The sequence below is a fragment of the Mirounga leonina genome, unplaced genomic scaffold (assembly GCF_011800145.1).
Source record: "Mirounga leonina isolate KUSES-001 unplaced genomic scaffold, KU_Mleo_1.0 Mir_53, whole genome shotgun sequence".
NCBI classification, from domain to species: Eukaryota; Metazoa; Chordata; class Mammalia; order Carnivora; family Phocidae; genus Mirounga; species Mirounga leonina.
This window is the reverse complement of record NW_023270807.1, coordinates 76,659,997-76,680,928: the sequence shown is the minus strand read 5'-3', so window position 1 is coordinate 76,680,928 and position 20,932 is coordinate 76,659,997. Positions and strand designations below refer to the sequence as shown.

Here is a 20,932-nt window from a genome sequence, read left to right as displayed (position 1 = left end):
CAGATTCATGGTTTCCTCATTTGTAGGACAGACAAAATGACTTCCCAAAAGGCTCGTGAAGAATATTAAATAAGATAACGTATGCCACATTCCCACTACATACGTGGTTGTCACTCATTACATACTGGTTTTCTTGTCTGATAACTATAGTTGAAGAAAATCATCAATCAACTGAAACTGTTTTGAAAAGCATGGAGATATTTTGCAACTCTCATTGTTTTTATTCCATAGTTTTCTTATTGAGCATCCATAGCACCAGTTCAATTCTTGTTTCCTAAAGAAAACAATTGAAAATTTGGATGTTTCTCCTATTGTTACTAGTTTACACTTCATAAATTCATGGCCTGCTCTAGCTTTCCTTCAAAGCACATAAAAACAAAGACAAAGAGAAAAGGGGAGGGGGCTCTGCCATCCAGGTGACTGAGTATAAGCCCAGTAACCAAGCATAACAAAAATATATATGTTCTCACACGCAGGAGGTATACTCTTCCTCCACATCTTGAAAATGCGGAGACCTGACCCTCTCCAGTTATGGGATTAAGTCCCATCTCCAACTGTTTACTTCAAGATTGAGTAAGAAAGTCATGTTTTTTAAGCTGATGATTTCTTGTTGCTATATTTCCCCCGCAGGGAAGAAGAAAATTGAAAAATCTGAAAAAGAAAGTAAAGGTAAAGATGACATTTAAATACATGTACACCAAATTAACAGTAAAAACACAGAAATAAAAAATACATAATTATACAAATTATATCATTTAAAAGCATGTGGACAGAGATTTTAAAGCACGTATCAGAATTGCAGTTCACTGTAGGATTTTCCATGCAAGAGTGTAAGTATCACTTATTGTTAAATATCTAAAGAGAATGGAAATGTAGGTTCTGCTATTTCCAAATTAACAGCATAGAATTCTTTTCATATAATGCCTGAATTGTGAACATTGACTACACAAAATTTAATTCCAAACCTTAGGAAGACCTATGAATAAATGATAGGTGACTCAAAATTACCTTTTTTTTCCTCTACAGAAAAAGCAGAAATGAAACATCTTAAAGAAGAAAAAGGTAATGTTTTAAAAGATGGAAAAGCATAATGCAAAGCCCTGAAGCCAAAATTGTTGAGTCGAGGCTTATTTATATCACTTTAAAATAAAACTTTAATTTGTGTACATGATGAGCGCTAGTGTGATTAAAAGAAGAAATGTAGAAACTAGCCAGTGGATACGTGGTAATGTCCTTGTCGAAGAAAGAGTGGAGGGCAGGCCAGTCCCAGCCTGTGTGCATCCATGTGTGGTCGTGCCATTGGTGAGCAACAAGTTCAGAAACTGCATCACAAAGTTGCTTGTTTTCTTAACACTGGGTGTATTTATTTGGCAAACTACAAAATATAATATGATAATCACTGATTTTCAATGTAGTTATTTGAAAAACTTACAAAGGCCTTACTTATCAAAGAAATATTCTATTGGATCAAAAGGAAGACATTCTTAGACATATCATAAGGATTGTTAATAATAGGGCAGGTTTGTTTTGGTCTTTTTGGTTTATCCCTGAATTCAGTTACTTGCAATGACCCATCATACATGGATTCTCATTAATTTAAATTGTAATCACTGCAATCATGTTAATCTCTGTTTGTGCAAACAAAACAATCTCTACTGGTGTGACATTTATTTTTGTTAAGTGTTAGAAGAAGAGAAAAACTTTTTAAATCACCCTGAGAAAATATGTACAATATTTAAATTATTCCCATGTTCCCAAAGTTAGTTGAAGTGAGCCAAAATTCTTATGAAAATTCCCTTTAAAAATTCATAGTTTAATTTACATTTTCCTTATCGACAGTCTCAACAAGAAAAGAAAGTCTTCAATCACACAACGTGACAAAAGGTAACCTTGAATCAACTTTGTAAATATTCCAAATGCTAAGTTGGTATGGAGGTGCCTAAATTATGTTTGCACTTAATATTAACAGTAAATTATTTTAAAGCAAGGAAGTCTACCGTTTATACACTTCTGCTAGTAGCAGAGGAAGTGGACAGGTAGGAAATCTAGAGGAGGTTTACATTTCAGTGGAAAGCTAGCAGATGTGCAGAAATTAGAACATTAACAACATAAACATTCAATAAAATATTCCAGCACATACCAGAAGATAAATTTCTCTATTACAAAAGACTCTCATAATATGCATAATAAGGTCAAAAATTATATAGTTGTAAAAACAGATAGAGCTGAGAAATATTTTATGTATTACATAAATATAAACAATGTCATAAATATATTTTTTATTATCTAAAGTTGGCCCTTTAAATTAATTCCACCTAGACAAAAAGTGGTTGGTAGAGGGGAAAAGGCCAGAATGTGCACGGCAGGAAGATGTCCTTTATCTAAAATGAGAATGACCTATTTTGGTGATATTGAATATCAAAAAACTATAAATGGATGTTATAACTGAATTATGTAGTCTGGGTGATATAATTTTAAACAAATCTAATTAATTCAAAATGTAATGAAATTTAAATGTTTCAAATTTTAAGATGCTAAATAAACATGCAGTAATTGAACAATTGTTTTCATTCATAGTAAACGTATAGAACTCCAGTGTGTGGGGAGGGGGAATGAGTCTTGTTTTTTCACTTGTTCCTTCTTTCTGCTTACTGTATTATGGATATCTGAAAGGGCAGGACATATGTAGACATATAATTTAGACATATAGTCATTAGTAATTTAGACATATAGTTACCAGTAATATTAAAGGGTAAAATTTAGAATAAGGACAAGCCAAAGTTGGAGAAGCATATAGGGGCATAAATTTTATATTTTTTTCTTAACTTTTAAAATACTGCTTAGCATCTTTTAAGATAATTAGCCAGAAGAATGAGAAGATACCAGTTACTTAAAAAATTCATTGGTACATCCTTTCCTATTATTAGTTCATTTAATCCTCAGCACAGGCCCAATTATCATGCCCAATTTAAAGATGAGGTAAGTGTGATGAAGGAAGTCTAACATCTCAGAATGTTTACATGGTAGAGAAAGGATTTGGCTCCAAGTATGACGCCAAAGACTTAACAGTTGAACTCATTCAATCACATTTCACTACCCCATCACACTGTAACACACATAGGAGAAGCTTTCTACTAATCAGAACAGCCCAAAGGTAAAATATAAATGTACCCAACTTTGTTCCCAAGGGAGTGGTCTGTTCGAACTATAGCTAGAGGGCTGTACAAGGGATTTGGTTATTGGATGGACAGTACCTTCTTACCAATCCAGAGTCCATCATTTCCAAGGTCTTCATATTATGAATACACGGGACAAATTATTACATATGAAAGCACAAAACTAACCCTGAGCTAGTTGAGAATACAGGTACATTCTTATTCATTCCTTCATTCAACGTATGGTTCATTGTATTTCAATAAATGTTTATTGTATTCCTATTTAAGTTCCTGTCTTTTAGCCAGTGATAGTATTTTTAAAGGAAAAATAACATGTTATTTTGTAATTTTATACATGAGGCATGTGACTGTATTATCACTAAAACCATAAATACCTCAAATGAAAAAAAATTTTATTGGCATTAACTAATTTTTGTAAGTTTGTAATTCTTGGGTTTATATTAGAAACTCTATAAGTCTCAAAGTAAATCATGTAATGCGGATTCATTTAAAAATGTATATTTTCAAGCCCAGTCCTTTAAAGTAGACTAATGTTGGGATGGTAGCTACACTTGTGGTGAACACTGCATAATGTATAAACTTGTCAAATCACTAAATTATACACTTGAAACTTATGTAACATTATGTGTCAACTATACTAAAAAAAAAAAAAAGCCTAATGTTGGTAGAAAGTAGATGTTACCAATCTTTTTTATTTTTCAAGAAGTTAGAATGTCTGTTAGAGTATTTGGGATAATCATTTCACCTTATATTTTTGTCCTACATACATATACTTTAATGTAAAAAAAAAGCTACTTTGAAGAATTATGGTTTCTCATTGAAACTAATAGACAAATAGTTATGAAAAAATTAAACTGATTTTGCATGTTGCATTTTAAGGTTTAGTTATTTGTCCTTATTATCTTTGAAAGGAAAATAATTCTCAATAATACATTTTATGGAATTTGGAAACTTTAAACAAATATTTAGATTAATTACATCATACAAAGTGATTTTACTCAAGTTGGCTATAATTAGAGTTGAACCAAGACACTTAATTTAACAAAGATCCTGCTGATTTTAGTAAGAGTGTTTAAAAAGTATAAATATGTTGTGACATCTACAGTAATTAATAGCTTTTCTGATATTTCACATAAAAGCTATTAATATATTCAAAGATCCATGTTCTCAGGCAATAGTTACATTCTTTCATTAATTTTTAAATAATAAGGAAGTCTAAAGATATTAGTTAACCTTCATGTGGCCCATCAAAATATAATGTCTTTGCATTTTATCTGAGTTAAACAAAACTTGTGTTCTTTTTTTTTTAGCAGAAAAGCCTGCAAGAGTATCAAGTAAGTACTGCTTGTATTGATGATAAATTCTCTTTGGCACACAGTATAAATTTCCAGCTGAAATTCATAAAATATTTATATTTTAATGTGTTCAGAGATTGAGTCATTTCGTACTAAACCTTCTGACAGGAATTTAACTTTTAAACTTAGTTATGTTGAAACTTAAAAACACTATGTTATTTGAAATGATGCCTTGTAACAGAAATACTTTATCATGTCCTCAAGCCTGAAGATGAAAGTGACTTACGTTCAAATACATGAATTTTTTCAGTGGTTGAAGGAGAATGAAATAAAATAATCCTGTTTCTGCCTTAAACCTTCAATCGCTAAAGATTTGCTGTACAGCATATATAGTTGAGCAATGATGTTTTATTTGCTGATGTTTTCCAATGTTCATTAACTTAAATATAATTGTATATCTGAGAAGAATGACATAGTTAGTAGTGAATCTAAGCTCGTATGTCGGAAACAGACAAAACCCTCAGAAAATACCCTCTAAAATATCAATGGCATTCTAAATATACAGGGTAAACTTTAAATTTTCCTGTAAGTTCCTAAAATTTTGGGAAATAGAAATCTTCCCTCCATGTTTCCTGATTTAAAAAAACATCATTTTAAGTCAGTGCTGTCTTGTGTAAAATCATGCGAACAACACATGTAATTTTAAATTTTCTAGTAGATACATTAAAAGGGTTAAAAAATGTTAAAATGATTTTAATGTTTATTTAACTCTCTCTATAAATATTATTTTACTATGTATCAGTACAGAAATATATTGATAGTTTACACCATTTTTTGAAGTTGTGCGTGTGTTTTACACTTACAGCACATTTCAGTTGGTACTAGTCACATTTCAGTAGCCCAAAGCCCCGTGTGGTGAGTACTGCATTGGACAGAGCAGATCTCAGTATTTATTGAGTGCTCCTACTGTGCCCACCGCTCCTGAGGACAGTACAAGACAATCATTAAATGTGGTACTTGTCACATATCTCATTCAAAGCTCTTTGACTACAAATAATAGAACCCCACGTGGACTTGCTTCCGGGATTTAAAAAAGGAGAGTAATTACAGGGGTGCAGAATCGTCTCACTGATGCAAAGGCAAAGCTCCCACGTGATCCTCAGGAAAGCCCTCTAAAACAATCCTGCTCTCCACTCTTCCCCTACAGTCAAAGGTAGTCAGGGCATACTTCATGAAGCAGGGGGTTCCAGAATTTGTACGTTGAAGAAGGTTAGCTTTGAATAACTGGAAATAGAGAGAAGTGATGTAAAGAGAAAACTCACTTCTCCTGTCTCTTCACTTTCACAGCAGTTACCAGGGTCCCAGCACTTCCTACACCAGATGTATGGTTTTTTTGTTTTTTTGGTTTTTGTTTTCCACACCAAGAAATTCTCTGTGATGCCAGCTAGGTGTCATACAATTTCAGTCACTTCTGACACTTAACATGGAGTTAGCACAGACCCCATAGTTTAAGGGCTTGGAGCCCTGAGTTTAGAGCTCAGAGACTGCTCCCTAGTTCAGTTGCCAATTTTAAGTAGTAGGTCCCTAGGTTACTCACAATTTCTTTCCAACATGGCTACAAATCGGAGGTTCTCGTGACTTCCTCCCTTGGATTCAATTATTTACTAGAACAGCTTGCAGAACTCAGAGAAACACTTAATTACAATTACTAGTTTATTATATAATAAAGGATATGGTAAAGGAACCATAGGAGTTGGGGTGAGCCACTTTCCTTGTAGGTAGATGTGTTTACCAACCCAGAAGTTCCTTGAACCCCATATGTCTGAGATTTTTTTATGGAGGTTTTATTACAGACACATGGTTGATCATTAACTCCATCTCCAGCCCCCTTCCCCTCCTGGAGTATGCGGAATGGGACTGAAAATTTCCAGCTTCTAATCATGGCTTGGTCTTTTTGATGACCAGCCCCCATCCAGGAGCCCACCAAGCATTGCCTCATGGGAACAAAAACTCTTCCATCACCCAGGAGATTTAGAAACTCTATGCCAGGGACCAAGGAGAGATGCCAATATATATTTTTTCTGTATTTCAAAGTCAGCAACCGAAATAGCATGATATGTAGAAGCCATCAAAAGAAGAGTTGTCTGGAGTTAAGGGCTAGTGTCAGAAAGCAGTAGACGTAAGGACGTGTAGGGTGAAACATCTCTATGAGGTAGAGATCCAGCAGGCCAGAGGACTTTAGACTTACTGCCACAGAAAACTGTAGTTTACTTTATAAAAGGGAGTAAAATGGAATTGTTGGGATGAAATAAGGTTAATTAAGAAGTAAATAAGAAATAAGAGTAGTAACGGAAAAGAAAAAAGTGTGACCAAAAAAATGTCTACTCTTTCATACGGATTATAGGAGATAAATGTCCAAGGACATCATGAGATGGCACATTTTATTTTTTTTAATTTAAAAAAAATTTTTTGAGATTATACATTTTAATACATTGGTTGCTGCACACATGAAGATTATATTCTCTATAGCACATATTTTTTTATCATGCCTTTTTGGAAGCAATCATCAAAACCTTCAGATATTTATCAAATAAAACATACTGAAGATAATTTAAACGGAAGATCCATTGTTCTTTTTCTGAACTCTTTTCAACATTATGTACATGCGTATTTATTTTTGGTCAGACTTCTTATTTATCTTTCAGTCATTTATTTGTCTTTCATAAAGGAGGTTCACAAATAGCTTTTGCTTTGAGCCCATTGCTCCCTTCCACCCACATTCTCTAACTCCAGTGCAGTGCCTGCATCTCTTGTCTTCTGGACGGGACCAAGTCCTCTACTTCTGATAGGTTGGTTTTTCTGCTTTGGTACTAGACGCACAGAGACTGTCCTTCATTTCCAGATTTTTTGGCTGGGAAGGAAGAAAAGGTTAATTTGTGGAGAAGGATCAGTATAAAACAGAACAGAGGTATCACCTCCTGAATCCTGGTTCACTCTGATGGAGATGCTTGAAACCATCCGGGTGGACTGGATTCTCAAATATCTGGGGTTTTATTGTAGGAATAAAGAAGATACTGATAAGAATCAGCAATACATGAACGTCTCTCTATTACATCAGTGAAAGTAATATTGCAAAATCAAATTTTCCATAATTCACAGACGATTATGGTTTAATTGATGCTTGCTTTTGTGGATGTATTTTTTTAAAGGCTGTGGCTTTCTGATTCTAAATGTCCATTTGATTTTCATTCTGTATTTTTTATAGATACGATAAATATATAACGAATAATTTGCTTTCCATGGAATTCAGAGGAAGACATCAAGGGATGTTAGATTGTATTATATTTAAGATCTATTACCTTAAAAATTAAAAGCAAAATGAACACATTTTTGAATTTTAAATGGCACAACCATTTGATATTAATATTTTAAGTTTTCTGAAAAAAAAAAACTGTACATCCAAAAACATTACTCCCCAGGAAGTTGCCCAAAGGCAAAACATGAAATAAAACAGAGGAATGAAAACGTACATTATTAAAAGGCAAATGGTGCCAAGGGAAGATTGGCAGCTAGAGGAATTCAAGGCTCTTGACATAGCTGAGACATTGACAGTGTATTTATAACAATGGGTGTGGGGTACCAAGGAAAAAATTTTTATAAAAACCTATAATTCTTTTGATTTTATTGTCTGGTAGTCAACATTTAAGTAAAGATAGGTTGGCTTTCCCCTTAAAATAAGTATTTTTTTAAAAGATTCTATTTATTTGAGAGAGACAGCATGGACAAGCAGGGGAAGGGGCAGAGGGAGAGTGCTGAATGTGCAGCTGATCCCAGGACTGAGCAGAAGTCAGACGCTTAACTATTGGAACCACACAGATGCCCCTAAAATAAGTATTTTTTTTATTTTTTTATTTTTTTAAGATTTTATTTATTTATTTGAGAGAGAGAGAATGAGAGAGAGCGAGTACATGAGAGGGGAGAGGGTCAGAGGGAGAAGCAGACTCCCCGCCGAGCAGGGAGCCCGATGCGGGACTCGATCCCCGGACTCCAGGATCATGACCTGAACCGAAGGCAGCCGCCCAACCAACTGAGCCACCCAGGCGCCCCTAAAATAAGTATTTTAAAAGAAGTGATAGAGTAAGAACATTCTTGAGATGACTCTATGTGGAAATTTAACTTTGGCATCTTCTTCTGTAACATTTTTCTCTAAATATGAATAGTGAGCATTTTGCCATTAGCAACTCACCAAAATTATCTGCATAGACAGGTTTGGGATCATCATAAAGTCTCTGGGATATAATTTTGATATCAAAGATAATGAATTTAACTTTTTAAGGATATACTTAAAATTTAATCTTTTCTAGAAGTTAATTACTTTTTAAGGAAACTCAAGCCCAGCAGAGGACAAGCCAGGATTTCCATGTTTTAGACAACTTCCTTTATAGCTTATGTTTGTGATTTGCTTTGTAAAGCTTCCTAAATTTGAAAACACTCATTCATTTTTTGGTTCTACATTTTCTTTCTTTTTGTATAAATATGGTATATTAATAAGTAATTTGCATCAATATTAAATATTTTAGATATCAGAATTAAGCTAATATTTTAGATATCAGAATTAAGCTATTTTGAAATTTGTCTGAAAATTTAAATAAGCACAAGGTGCTTAAAAATTAAACAAGCAGGGACACCTGGGTGGTGCATTCTATTAAGCCTATGACTCTGCTCAGGTCATGATCTGAGAGTCCTGAGATCAAGCCCCATATCTGGGCTCCATGCTCAGAGTGGTATCTGCTTAAGACTGTCTCTCCTTCTGCCCCTCTCCACCTGCATACTCTCGCTCTCTCTAAAAATAAATAAATAAATCTTTTAGAAAAATAAAAAATAAATAAAAAATAAACAAGGAGATAAACGTTTATAGCATTTATAATTTATATATTTGATATAACTTAGGTTAAAGACCTCTGAAAGAATATAAACTAACTAAAGTGTATCATTTGTCATAATAAAAGTATAACCTATTTTGTATTGATTATATGTCCCTACTCTGAAAATTTTCAAGAACTTCAAAAAGCCAGAATTTACTAATAAGTATGTACTTCCCGTTTGAAAGAATATTTCACTTTTTAAGACAAACTCTTAACGAGTCTATGAAGTATAAAATTATAATCTAGTGGCAAAAAGAACTAATTGTCATAAACTCTTAAACACAAGAAGAGCATGCTTTGCTTTATGTTGATATTATCCATAATTCCCTTTCATAAATAATTAAATTAATGATCTTTTCTAAGGTGATTGAATTCAACTAATGGCTAATTCATTTCTAAATCAATTTATGTCATCTCAGACTAATTAAGGTGATTTTTTTTCTAATTTTTTCACATGTTGGTCTCTCATATATATCAAATTATAGGATGTATTCGGATATTTTTCTCTTAATGTTATGTTCTCAGATTCATCAGTGTTTTAGTGTAGTTACAACTTATTCATTTTTACTGCTGTATAGTATATTACTTTGTGAATATACACATTTTAATCTATTTTACTATCAATAGATATTTGCTTTGCTCCTAATTTAAGATTTTAGACATCTTAAATTTAAGATTTTAGACATCTTAATATGGATGCTTATTTTATTAGTCTCTACCTTTCTCCTTTACTAATATAAGCATATAAGGCAACTTTAAATGCTACTTCAGCAGCATCCCACAAGCTTTTATACGTAGTATTTTCATTCTCATTCAGTTGCAAGTATATCTTAATTCCATTGTAATAAATTCTTTAGTATTTTATATGGAAGTTTTAGAACTTAAACCTGTGGGAATTATAAAGATCATCCTCTTTTTTTTTCCACTTTTAAAGAAAAATTTTTTTATTATGTTATGTTAATTACCATACATTATATCATTAGTTTTTGATGTAGTGTTCCATGATTCATTGTTTGCATATAACACCCAGTGCTCCATTCAGTATGTGCCCTCTTTAATACCCATCACCAGGCTAACACATCCCCCCACCCCCCTTCCCTCTAGAACCCTCAGTTTGTTTCTCAGAGTCCATAGTCTTTCATGGTTTGTCTCCCCCTCCTATTCCCCCCTTCATTTTTCCCTTCCTGCTATCTTCTTCTTCTTTTTTTTTTTTTTTAACATATTATATATTATTTGTTTCAGAGGTACAGGTCTGTGATTCAACAGTCTTACACAAAGATTATCCTCTTTTAACCAGTTTTTAATTTAATTGTGTAGTGGTCAAAGAAAATGGTCTACTCTTTAAAATGTGTTGAGCTTTATCTTATGAACAAATATATTATTAGTTTTAGTAAATATTCCATATGTCATTGAGAATAATGTGCATTTTCTAATGGTTGGAAGTGTGATTCTATATTGATTGAGTCAAGCTTCATTGTTTTTCAATTACCCTGTATCTTCATTAATTTTTTGAATATCAGAAGTATCAATAATTGAATAAACTATATTGAAATCTCCCACTATGATGGAAAATTATCAGTTTATCCCTATAGTGTTATCAACTTTTATATCGGGAGCTGTTTTATAAGTTCTATGCAAGCTTCACTGTATCTTTCTAGTGAATTGAACATTTATCTTTTTATGATAGCCCTTTTTTAAAAAGATTTTTATTTATTTATTGGAGAGAGAGAGTGAGTGAGAGAGAGCATGATCAAGGGGAGGGGTAGAAGGAGAGGGAGAAGCAGGTTCCCCGCTGAGCATGGAGCCCAGTGTGGGGCTCGATCCTGGGACTCGGGGATCATGATCTGAGCGGAAGGCAGATGCTTAACAGATTGAGCCACCCAGATGCCCCATAATAACTTCTGTATTCCATACAATGATCTTTTTGTAAGTAAAATGACCTTTTTTTTAAGTGAAGTGTATCTGATATTACAATTATCCCAGCTTTCTTTTGGTTAGTATTTTATCAGGTTTTTTTTTTTACAAACCTTTATTTTATGTCTTTTCATGACATTTTGTTTTAGATGTCTTTAGTAAATAACATAAAGCTAAAATTTACTTTTTATTTTACCCAGTACAATTACCTTCACTTTTAATCTGATGAATTTCAACTAGTTCTTACCATCTTACTGGTTTTATATTTCTCATGCCCTCTCAATACTTCTTTATATTCTTTCTTGTCTTTTACAAATTGAGCATTTTTCCCTAAATGTGTTTTTATTTTCCATCTTCTAGTCTCTCCTTATCTGGAAAGACTACACTCTATTTCTCTTACTTTAGTGGTCACCCTTGACATTTTACTATGCACAAAGAATAAAAGGACTATAAATCACCCTCTTTCTCAACAAGAGAAGGATGCTGAAACATTTAAATTTCATCACATCCAGTGCTGATTTTCATGCCAGTTTTGTTCAATATTTTAATTCTAACCTTTCAAAGAATCTGAATGTCAAATTGTGTCAGTATTATTTCTTCCATCAATATGTGTCTGTCTTCCCCTCCAGGTTTCTCAGAGTCAATGCTACCATCTCTCTTGCATCTCTGACTTGGTTTTGACATCATGCTTCTCCAGCAGCGCCTGCTTTAGAAGTGCCTTGAGCAAAGATCTATTGGTGGAAAGCATTCTCAGTTTTTATTTATCTGACAATGTCTTTAAATCATCCTCATTCCCCAAAGCCTGTTGCACAAAATCTCGGTCACTGGTTATGAACTTTGCACACTTTCCATATATTATTTCACTGTATTGATTTCTCTTCTTCCCCAAACCCCGGGGAATTCTGTTACCAGTCGAATTGTCATTCCTTCCCATGTGATCTATCTTTTTCTCTGTCTTCTTTAAATATTTTCTCTTTGCCTTTGAGCCACTGCAGATTCACTGTAGTTTATGGAGTGAGAGCTTCTTTTTACTGCAAAATTCCTCCAGGACACATGGAGTCCTGTTTTTTCTTTTACCAGTTTGGAGAATTCATAGCCATTATTTCTTCAAATATTATCTCTTCGTTTTATCCTTCTGCTGATTATTAATATGTTAGGTATGCACACCTTTTCTTCTTTCAAGATCTCTTTTCAAATTTTTCATCTCCTCATTTCTCTATGCTCTATTTAGTGTAATTTGATCAGTTTTAACATACGTTCACTAATAAATAAATAATATGTTATTTAACTCATCTGGTGAGATTTTATATAATTTATATTTTTATTATAATAGTTACTTTTCAAGTCTTACTGGTTGTCATAATCTATTCCTTGGGCTTATTTTTAAATTCATATTTTATTTCTTAAAACATTTCATATCTATATTAAAGTTTGAGCATAACAATTTCAGCATCTGAAGTACTTTGTTATGTAAAGTTGTTTATTGTTTCTTCAGACTCTCCCTCATGATGGTTTTTTTTTTCTTTCTGTGATTGGAAATTTGATGATGAGCTCATACTCACTTTTATCTAAATGAAACTTTTTTTGTCTCTGTTGTCCCTGTCCTGCTCAACTTTTATTCCACTCCTAGCAGTTTGTTACCATTTGGGGGGTCCTGGAAGTGAGCCCTGGCTCATAGGTTTCCCAAGGTCACAGGGTACCTGATGGTACCTACACTCAGACCTCATGGTGAACCCTTTATGCTCACCAGCTCTTGAACTGGGCAAAGCTCCTCCCAGTTTCAGCTGATGATCAAGTTATCATTACTCACTTTTCAGAAAGTACCTCCTGGCTGTTTGGGGGTTCCCTGTTTGGGGTGTCTCTCAGACTCCCTACTGTCTCCCTCTGCTTCCTCTTTTACAGACACTAATACCTGGTAGGTTTTGACTATTTGTTTGTCTCGATCCACTGCATTTTAGGGCTCATTTCATTTGGTTATAAATATTGTCCATGGGCCTCACTATCTGTTTTTACAAGGGGATTTGGAAGGGATTTAAATACTGTGTTGCAATCTTCTCAGACTCCCAGGAGGCAGTTATATTTTCATCCCACCATCCCTGGCTTAGCAAAGGCTCACAGCCTCTGTCCCCATTTTGCTCCTTGCACATTTAGAGTCTGAGTTCCAGTTTTAATCCAAGCACTTGTCCATAGGGTGACCTACCATTTCATGTATCAGCAGGTTTTCTTTTTCCCCCACTCAGGGCAGGAAGGAGGATTCTGGAGGGTTCCTTTACCTCCTCTGAGCCCAGCACTGCAACAAAAAGTATGATTTTTTAGTTAATATTGTCTATCATGTTATCAGTAGAATTAGAGTCCAATAGTTGCTTTTTTAATGTTTTCCACAAATCTTGTTTTAACCAGATCCTTACCTAAATTAAATTAATTTAGTGAAATTAAATTAAATTAAATTAAATTAAAAAGCGAAACCCTGAAGTTCTAGTTCCTGGCAATTGTATAGAATTTGTTATTAAAACGTTAGACAATTCTTAATCATAGAATCCTAAATTTCATCTTCCTTAAAACAAATCCATTCTCAGTTAATACATATATGCACAAACCTTTGAAAAAGGAAAATATACCTTCTTATAGCATTTAGTTTAAAGCTTATTTCAGGATATATATTTTTTCCTAAAAATGATCATTCTATACAATGACTGACTTTTATTGTTTTGTTTTGTTGGGGGCCCTTGTTGGGGTGGAATATTATTGGAGATCACTTGCTGGAATGGAATGCTGATGAATACTAATATCAATGTAGTTTTTGTTAAAAACAAATTAGCACCAAATTCATGATAGAAATACGGAAGTCATTATCGGGTAGTGGCTGATAACAGGGAAACTAGTTTAAGAGCTGTGTAAACTTGGGAATGGTACATAACATCTCTGTGCTTGATAGCCTTATTTTTAAAATGTGGATAATAATAATATTACCTCAAAGAAATTTGGGGGAGATTAAATAAGATAAAATGGTACGTGCATAAATAATAATTGGTGTCTAATAAGTGACTATTAATTGGCATCCATGAGGGTGATGTGATCATGATGGTGATGGTAATGATTATGGCATGCTGTGTTACTTTACCTAGTTAGGAACAGGTTTCACTTACTAAGCTTTTGTGTCAAATTGGATAACACGGTAAGGTAAAATCATAATGAGAAAAAACATCTTATTCATTTTGGAGTGGATTTAAAACAACCCCGCTTTTTAGAGCAAGGGTGATTATGCTCATGGAAATTTTGCTTCAGGAGAAAAAAATTGGAACAGTAACTTGGTTGAAGTTTCTAAATGGGTACCAGCTGCTGTGCTTACCTCTTCTGATCACTCTTTTTGCTAGACCTCAGAGAAAGTCTGTGTATAAGGCACACTTGGTGAAATGTTTGTCACTGTGGATTATCAGTCTTTGGGTTCCAGCAATGCGGCCTCATTCATTTATTGGTGATGTTAAGTTGTTCTGACTTTGCCCTCAAGACTGTTGTGTCTTATCCTCAGACTGACAAGACAGACACTCAGAGAGGATTGCATACATTTATTGAACACCCTTGGCTTCACTTGGTGCAAAACTCAAAATGTGACTGGTCTCTGCATTCTTTATTACCCCCTGAGGTCAATCTCAAGAATTCTGTGGATATTGCTCAGTGTAGCAGTTAATTTTCTTTAAAACTCATGATCGGGCGCCTGGGTGGCTCAGTTGGTTAAGCCACTGCCTTCGGCTCAGGTCATGATCCTGGAGTCCTGGGATCGAGTCCCACATCGGGCTCCCTGCTTGGCAGGGAGTCTGCTTCTCCCTCTGACCCTCCTCCCTCTCATGCTCTCTGTCTCTCATTCTCTCTCTCGCAAATAAATAAAAAATTTAAAAAAAAATTATTAAAACTCATGATCATTTAAAAAAAATAGTATAGAGGAGCCTTCCACACCTGAAAACGAAAATAAACTGGCTATCAACTGCTGCTTTAAACTACCATGGATTCTTCTGATTTCTTGAAAATATATTAACTCTTAGGATATAATATGCCATCAAACCATTTACACATAATTCAGCAAATCCACTGAGAAAAAACCTTAAAGCTTTTGGTATTTCTATAGAGACAAAGTGATGCAGTGAATTAGATAAAATAAGAGGAGTGAAAATGAAAAAAAAAATCCATGCAAAGTTACTTTTGTGTCGATGCTTTAGGATCCCAGCTTTTCTTGAAAATCTGCACAAATCAGAATAGATTGCTAGTAGAAATAAACACGCAGTAACTGCTGGTACACATGTATGCATTATTTAGGTAGTTTTTATTTATTTATCATGCTTGCTAAGAGTACACAGAGCAGGCTGGGCACTACCTAGGAAATTTTATCTTTAAAAACAAGAAAAGTAAAATTCACAATCTATGCCATCAATGTGGATTCCTTGAAATTTTTCTTCTCTCCAAATTACAATCTCTTTTAACCTTTCCCATTATTTTACACACCCCTACGCTCCCATGTTCAGATGTGGAGGTATTGCTTCTCACCCAAGATTTATCACTCCGTGTTTCTCCTTGACTCCATCATCCATCCCTTCGTGCCTCCCCCGATGCTGGCTCCCTCCATCCTGCATCTTCAGTTCTCGCTCTAATAAACCCTCCTCCCTTCACCTGCAGATATCTTCAGACTCTTTTCTCAGATGAAATTTTCCTTGCTCCTTCTGCTTCCTGAAGTTGTACTTTTGCTTTCATTTACAATCACACTTCTGAAATGTCTCCCACCAATTCTTCAGGCAACTTGAGTATTGCCCTCCAACATTTTCCTCAAGTAACGCACTTAAAGCTCAACCCAGACGTCCTAATTGTTGAGCTTATCTTTCTCACTTCTTCCCCGTTCTCTGGTGCACTCAACATTGTTGGTCTCTCGTCCTTTTTGAAATGTTTTCCTCTCTTGGTTTTCATATCAGACTGTTTTTTTCAGTCTGAGCATATTTCCTCAGGATGGGCTTCTGCTGCTTTTTTTTTTTCTCCAGAGGATTAGTTCTTCCATTCTCAGCTCTCTTTCCTCCTCTTCGCACTCTTTCTCAGAGGGATCATCAAGAAAAGTAAAAATCACAATCTATGCCATCAATGTGGATTCCTTGAAATTTTTCTTCTCTCCAAATTACATTGGAGATGTGGATACCTTGCTATCCACCTCTTTGTGGATAAGACCCCAAATTGTTCTGAAGCCTAACCTGCCTTATCAGCTCTGGAACCACATTTTCAACTCCCAGCTTCACCTTGTTGTCTGCACAGGTTCACGACTGACCTTCCTATCTTCTCTTTCGTCTTTCACCTATCCCTCAACCTCAGCAAATCCTAAAGGGAATTGCCATATGATTTCCATTTTTCAGTCACTTAGACCTAAAACTTCAAATTCTACTTTGACTAATCACTCTTCTTTGTCTCTGGCTCTAATTCAGTTGTCAGGTCATGTTAGCTTGGACTATTTCTCCTCTGAACCATTGCAGTGTCTTTCCAGCCCGTCCCTTTCTGATTTCTGTCATTCCTCCATTTCATGTCTACGAAACAGATTTTTTCCAAAACTTCAAATTGATTAGGCTATTTATACAATAAGTGTTCAATATTTCCTCATGGCAAATTTAGAATATGTTCCACATTTCTTAGCCTGAAGATCTAAAGCCTCTACGGATCCAGTCTTAAACTACATTTTAAATCTTTTTTCTATGATCATTGTCTATACCTATGGGAGACACCAAAACAATTCAACTTTCCATGTTCCTGATTTTCCTCCATCCTTTGATCCTGTCATTCCTTTTTCATGGATTTTTCTTCCCATTTCTGGCCATGGGATCCTTCACAGTCCATCTCCAGTTCATCATGATTCTTCAAGGTCCATCTCCCACAGGATAGCTTCCAGAAGATTTCTTTGATCTCTGTCATTCCACCATTGAAAACATCTCACACTTATTTTGATGGTTGTCATATACTGCCTTGCAACCCATAATATCTTATTTCTGTTTAGATACTGGTCCATTTTCTCCACTTGACTGCAAATTACTTCTTTCAGTTTTTCCAGGGCACAGAGCAAAGTGCTCTGAGAGTAGAGATAGAAAGTTTAGTTGAAAGAGTGAAGATCTAGAACAAAAGCCCTATTGTACATATTAATGTCATCATTAAAAAAACAAAGGCTCGGGGCGTCTGGGTGGCTCAGTCGTTAAGCATCTGCCTTTGGCTTGGGTCATGATCCCAGGACCCTGGGATCGAGCCCTACATCGGGCTCCCTGCTCGGCAGGAAGCCTGCTTCTCCCTCTCCCGCTCCCCCTGCTTGTGTTTCCTTTCTCTCTGTCTCTCTCTCTGTCAAATAAATAAATAAAATCTTTAAAAAAAATTAAAACCACTGTACATATAATTTTCTAATTAATTAATATCTATATGTGTGATAGTGGTGTTAAATTTATTCCAGTTATCCAAATTTAGGAAGGATGGTTTTAATACAGAAAAAAGAAGAAAAGGAAAGAAGAGAAAGTAAGCAAACAAGCAAGAAATAGATATCTTATCCTAAATCTAAAAATTTTACATTCATTGTATATTTCAACTTAGTTTAAAATTTATCTTTTAATACAAAATTAGCATTAGTTATTTGACAAATAGTTGCTATTATATGTAATAATTTTTCCATAAAATAAAAAGGTAGCTGGAAATACAATCAGGTATTTCTTCTGTAATAATTCTTGTTTTGAAGAATCCAGTTTTGCTTTGTCTCTATCCTGCTTATATCTTGCATTGTTTTACTTGTTTCTGTGTCAGAGAAATATGTTTTTTTTTTCTCAAAATGTAACTTTTACTTTCTTGTTTTCTCAACTACTTTGACTTGTTATTGGCTTATATGGCTAACGAACTTATTTTTTTTAATAATTGCCTTTCCTTTTGACAGGTTTATGTTTAATTATTTCCTTTGGTAATATGTTGGTTATTTCATAGAGATAGAATTCTTCATTTAGAGTAGCATTTCTCAATGTAATAATCTTTGGGTCTCTAAGATCTCCAAAATCCTCTCAGGTCATCTGAAATATTTTACATTTTAATACTCAGGCATTACTTACCTCTGTCACTCTCATTTTTTTCACAAGTATACAGTGGAATTCTCCAAAAGCTAAATGGCATGTGAGAACATCATCACTCTTATGACTAAGGAGTTGTTTGCTTGAGGATCCTTGTGTTTAAAAAAAAAATGTCTATTTTAATTTCTATTACATTGATTATCAATAGACATAATCCACATAAGCAAATGTTCTTTGCGGTCCTTAATTTTTTAAGATTGTAAAGGGTTTCTGTAACCAAAAATCTGAGAACTACTATTATGGAAAATAAATGGAACCAAGATAAGATTGTTTGTGAGAATGATAAATTTGTAATTTTTAGTATAAAATTTGCTAATTCATATATCAAGTCCATATATTTAAAAATACATGTAGGGGCACCTGGATGGATCAGTCGGTTAGGTGTCTGCCTTCGGCTCAGGTCATGATCCCAGGGTCCTGGGATGGAGCCCCGCATCAGGCTCCCTGCTCAGCGGGGAGCCTGCTTCTTCCTCTCCCTCTGCGGTTCCCCCTGCTTGTGCTCTCTCGCTCTCTCTGTCAAATAAATAAATAAAAGCTTTAAGAAAAATAAAAAATAAAAATACATGCAATTATACACCATACCTATCATTAAACTGAGACTAGACTCCACATTTTTTCATGTTCTTAGAATTCCCCTCCAGTCAAATTTTAGTGTTCATATCAATGTTATATAAATATATATATCCATATATATTTGTATGTTATATGAACACACACAGACACACACACACACACACACACACAATCTCCTTAATGCCAACATATTGGCTGTTTAAGTTTTATCTGTTTTCCACCTCATAGAACCAAGGCTACCCTTGACTCCATACAGACAAAGACTTATCTCCTGAACTTTCCTAAAGTCCCATCCTGCTCTGACTCTCTTTTTGATCCATGCTGGAGATCAGACTTGGAGCTCAGCAAATACTTTCAGGCAAAGAGAAAAGAGAATTTCTGATTTTTTTCAGGGCATTATACTCAATCACAGAATAACACACACACATATATACATATTATATTCATAAATTTAAATGTTTATAAATGTATATACATATATTTAAGTATTGGAACAGACTCATGTCAAATGAGGCAGATTGTGGAATTGAGACAAAGAAGAAATTCCTTCGGTTAATGAAAAGATCCAAGCAGTACTTGAAAATACAAAATTTAGACTTCTTTATCATGATAATTGTATTGTTTTCATAAACTAATAGTTGTCTAAGAACCCTGTGTCTGTAGCCTTAATTCAATAAGTATAAAAGAGTTATACAAAAGCCAGACTTTGACATCAAAATGTTTAGAAGATTGAAATGGTAGCCACACAGACAAGACCTCCCATGTGACTCTGTTATAGAAGAGATGTCTGAATTTGATAAGAGAATGGATTCATTAATACTTGTGATTCCTTTTGAATCTGTTTTTTTTTTTTTAATCTAAATTTCTATATAAGTAAAGGATGGAGTCTACAATTTGAAAGTCAGGATAATATTTTCATTCTTAATTGTTTGGAATATGATTGCCTAAATTACAGTGTTTATGCAAACAGAACAGATATATTTTCCTCCTTCATTGTCATTATCATTTTCAAATACAGCTAAGTAACTCTTCTATTCATACCCTCTGAAGGAGAATGGATTGTTGGAGGAGGGACACTCCATCTCTGCTCTGCACAAGTTGATAATTCATGCAGCCAGCAATATAATGCATAGGTTCTAGCATCAGAGAGAACTGGGTTTAAGAGGCCATCCTCAAGGGATGGAATGGCACAGTGATTAATAACACAATCTCTAGAACCAGAATGCCTGAGTCTGAATCCCAGTTTTCCCCACTAACTAGCTCTGGGAACTTGAGTCTCCAGCCTTCAACTGTCCTACTTACAAAATGGGAATAGTAATAATACCCTCTTCACAGATTTGCCAAGGAAGTGAAATATGCTATTCTTCATAAAGTGCTTAGAACAGTGGCTGACACATAACAGGGGTACTATTTGCGAAATAAATATAAATCCTCATTCAAGTGGCTCTGATCTAGGTAGATTGCAGTCTATGGTCCAGTCCTGCCACTTAACTCACTCTGTGACCTTGGACAGCACTTAACCCCTCTCTGCCCCATCTGTACAGGAGATTTAAAGTAAGAGCAACTACCTCACAAAGGAGTTGTCAGAATTGAATGTGCTAACACATATGAAATAATAAGGCACAGCAGATGGTGTTAAGAAATATTAAATATCATTGCTATCATTAAAAGTGACCTCTCAACTTACTCAGTTTTGCCTATTAACTCAATTCATGTCACTTCTAAACTTTTCTAGACATCTTGCCTTCTGTCTTTCTTCCTATTAGACACTTGCAATTTCATGACCAGCTAACACCACAATTGAACTCCTAGAAAATTAAACTTTTCATGATCCCCAGCTAATGAGTGCCTCCTGGGATTTCCTTGTTGCTGGGAATGGCACCACTATCTTCCTCCAAACTCAAAAAAAATGCATTATGCGATCCCTTCTT

The 20,932-nt window shown here is 34.5% G+C and overlaps 1 protein-coding gene across 1 annotated transcript in view; it reads left to right on the top strand.

Annotated features, from left to right (window-relative positions):
- TRDN (triadin) overlaps positions 1 to 20,932 on the top strand; it is a 386,087-nt gene that overhangs the window by 354,847 nt on the left and 10,308 nt on the right. The window contains exons 34-37 of the mRNA XM_034990493.1: positions 631 to 669; positions 1,027 to 1,062; positions 1,840 to 1,884; positions 4,487 to 4,510. Of these exons, the coding sequence (XP_034846384.1) occupies positions 631 to 669; positions 1,027 to 1,062; positions 1,840 to 1,884; positions 4,487 to 4,510 (144 nt within the window). The remainder of the gene's footprint in view (positions 1 to 630; positions 670 to 1,026; positions 1,063 to 1,839; positions 1,885 to 4,486; positions 4,511 to 20,932) is intronic.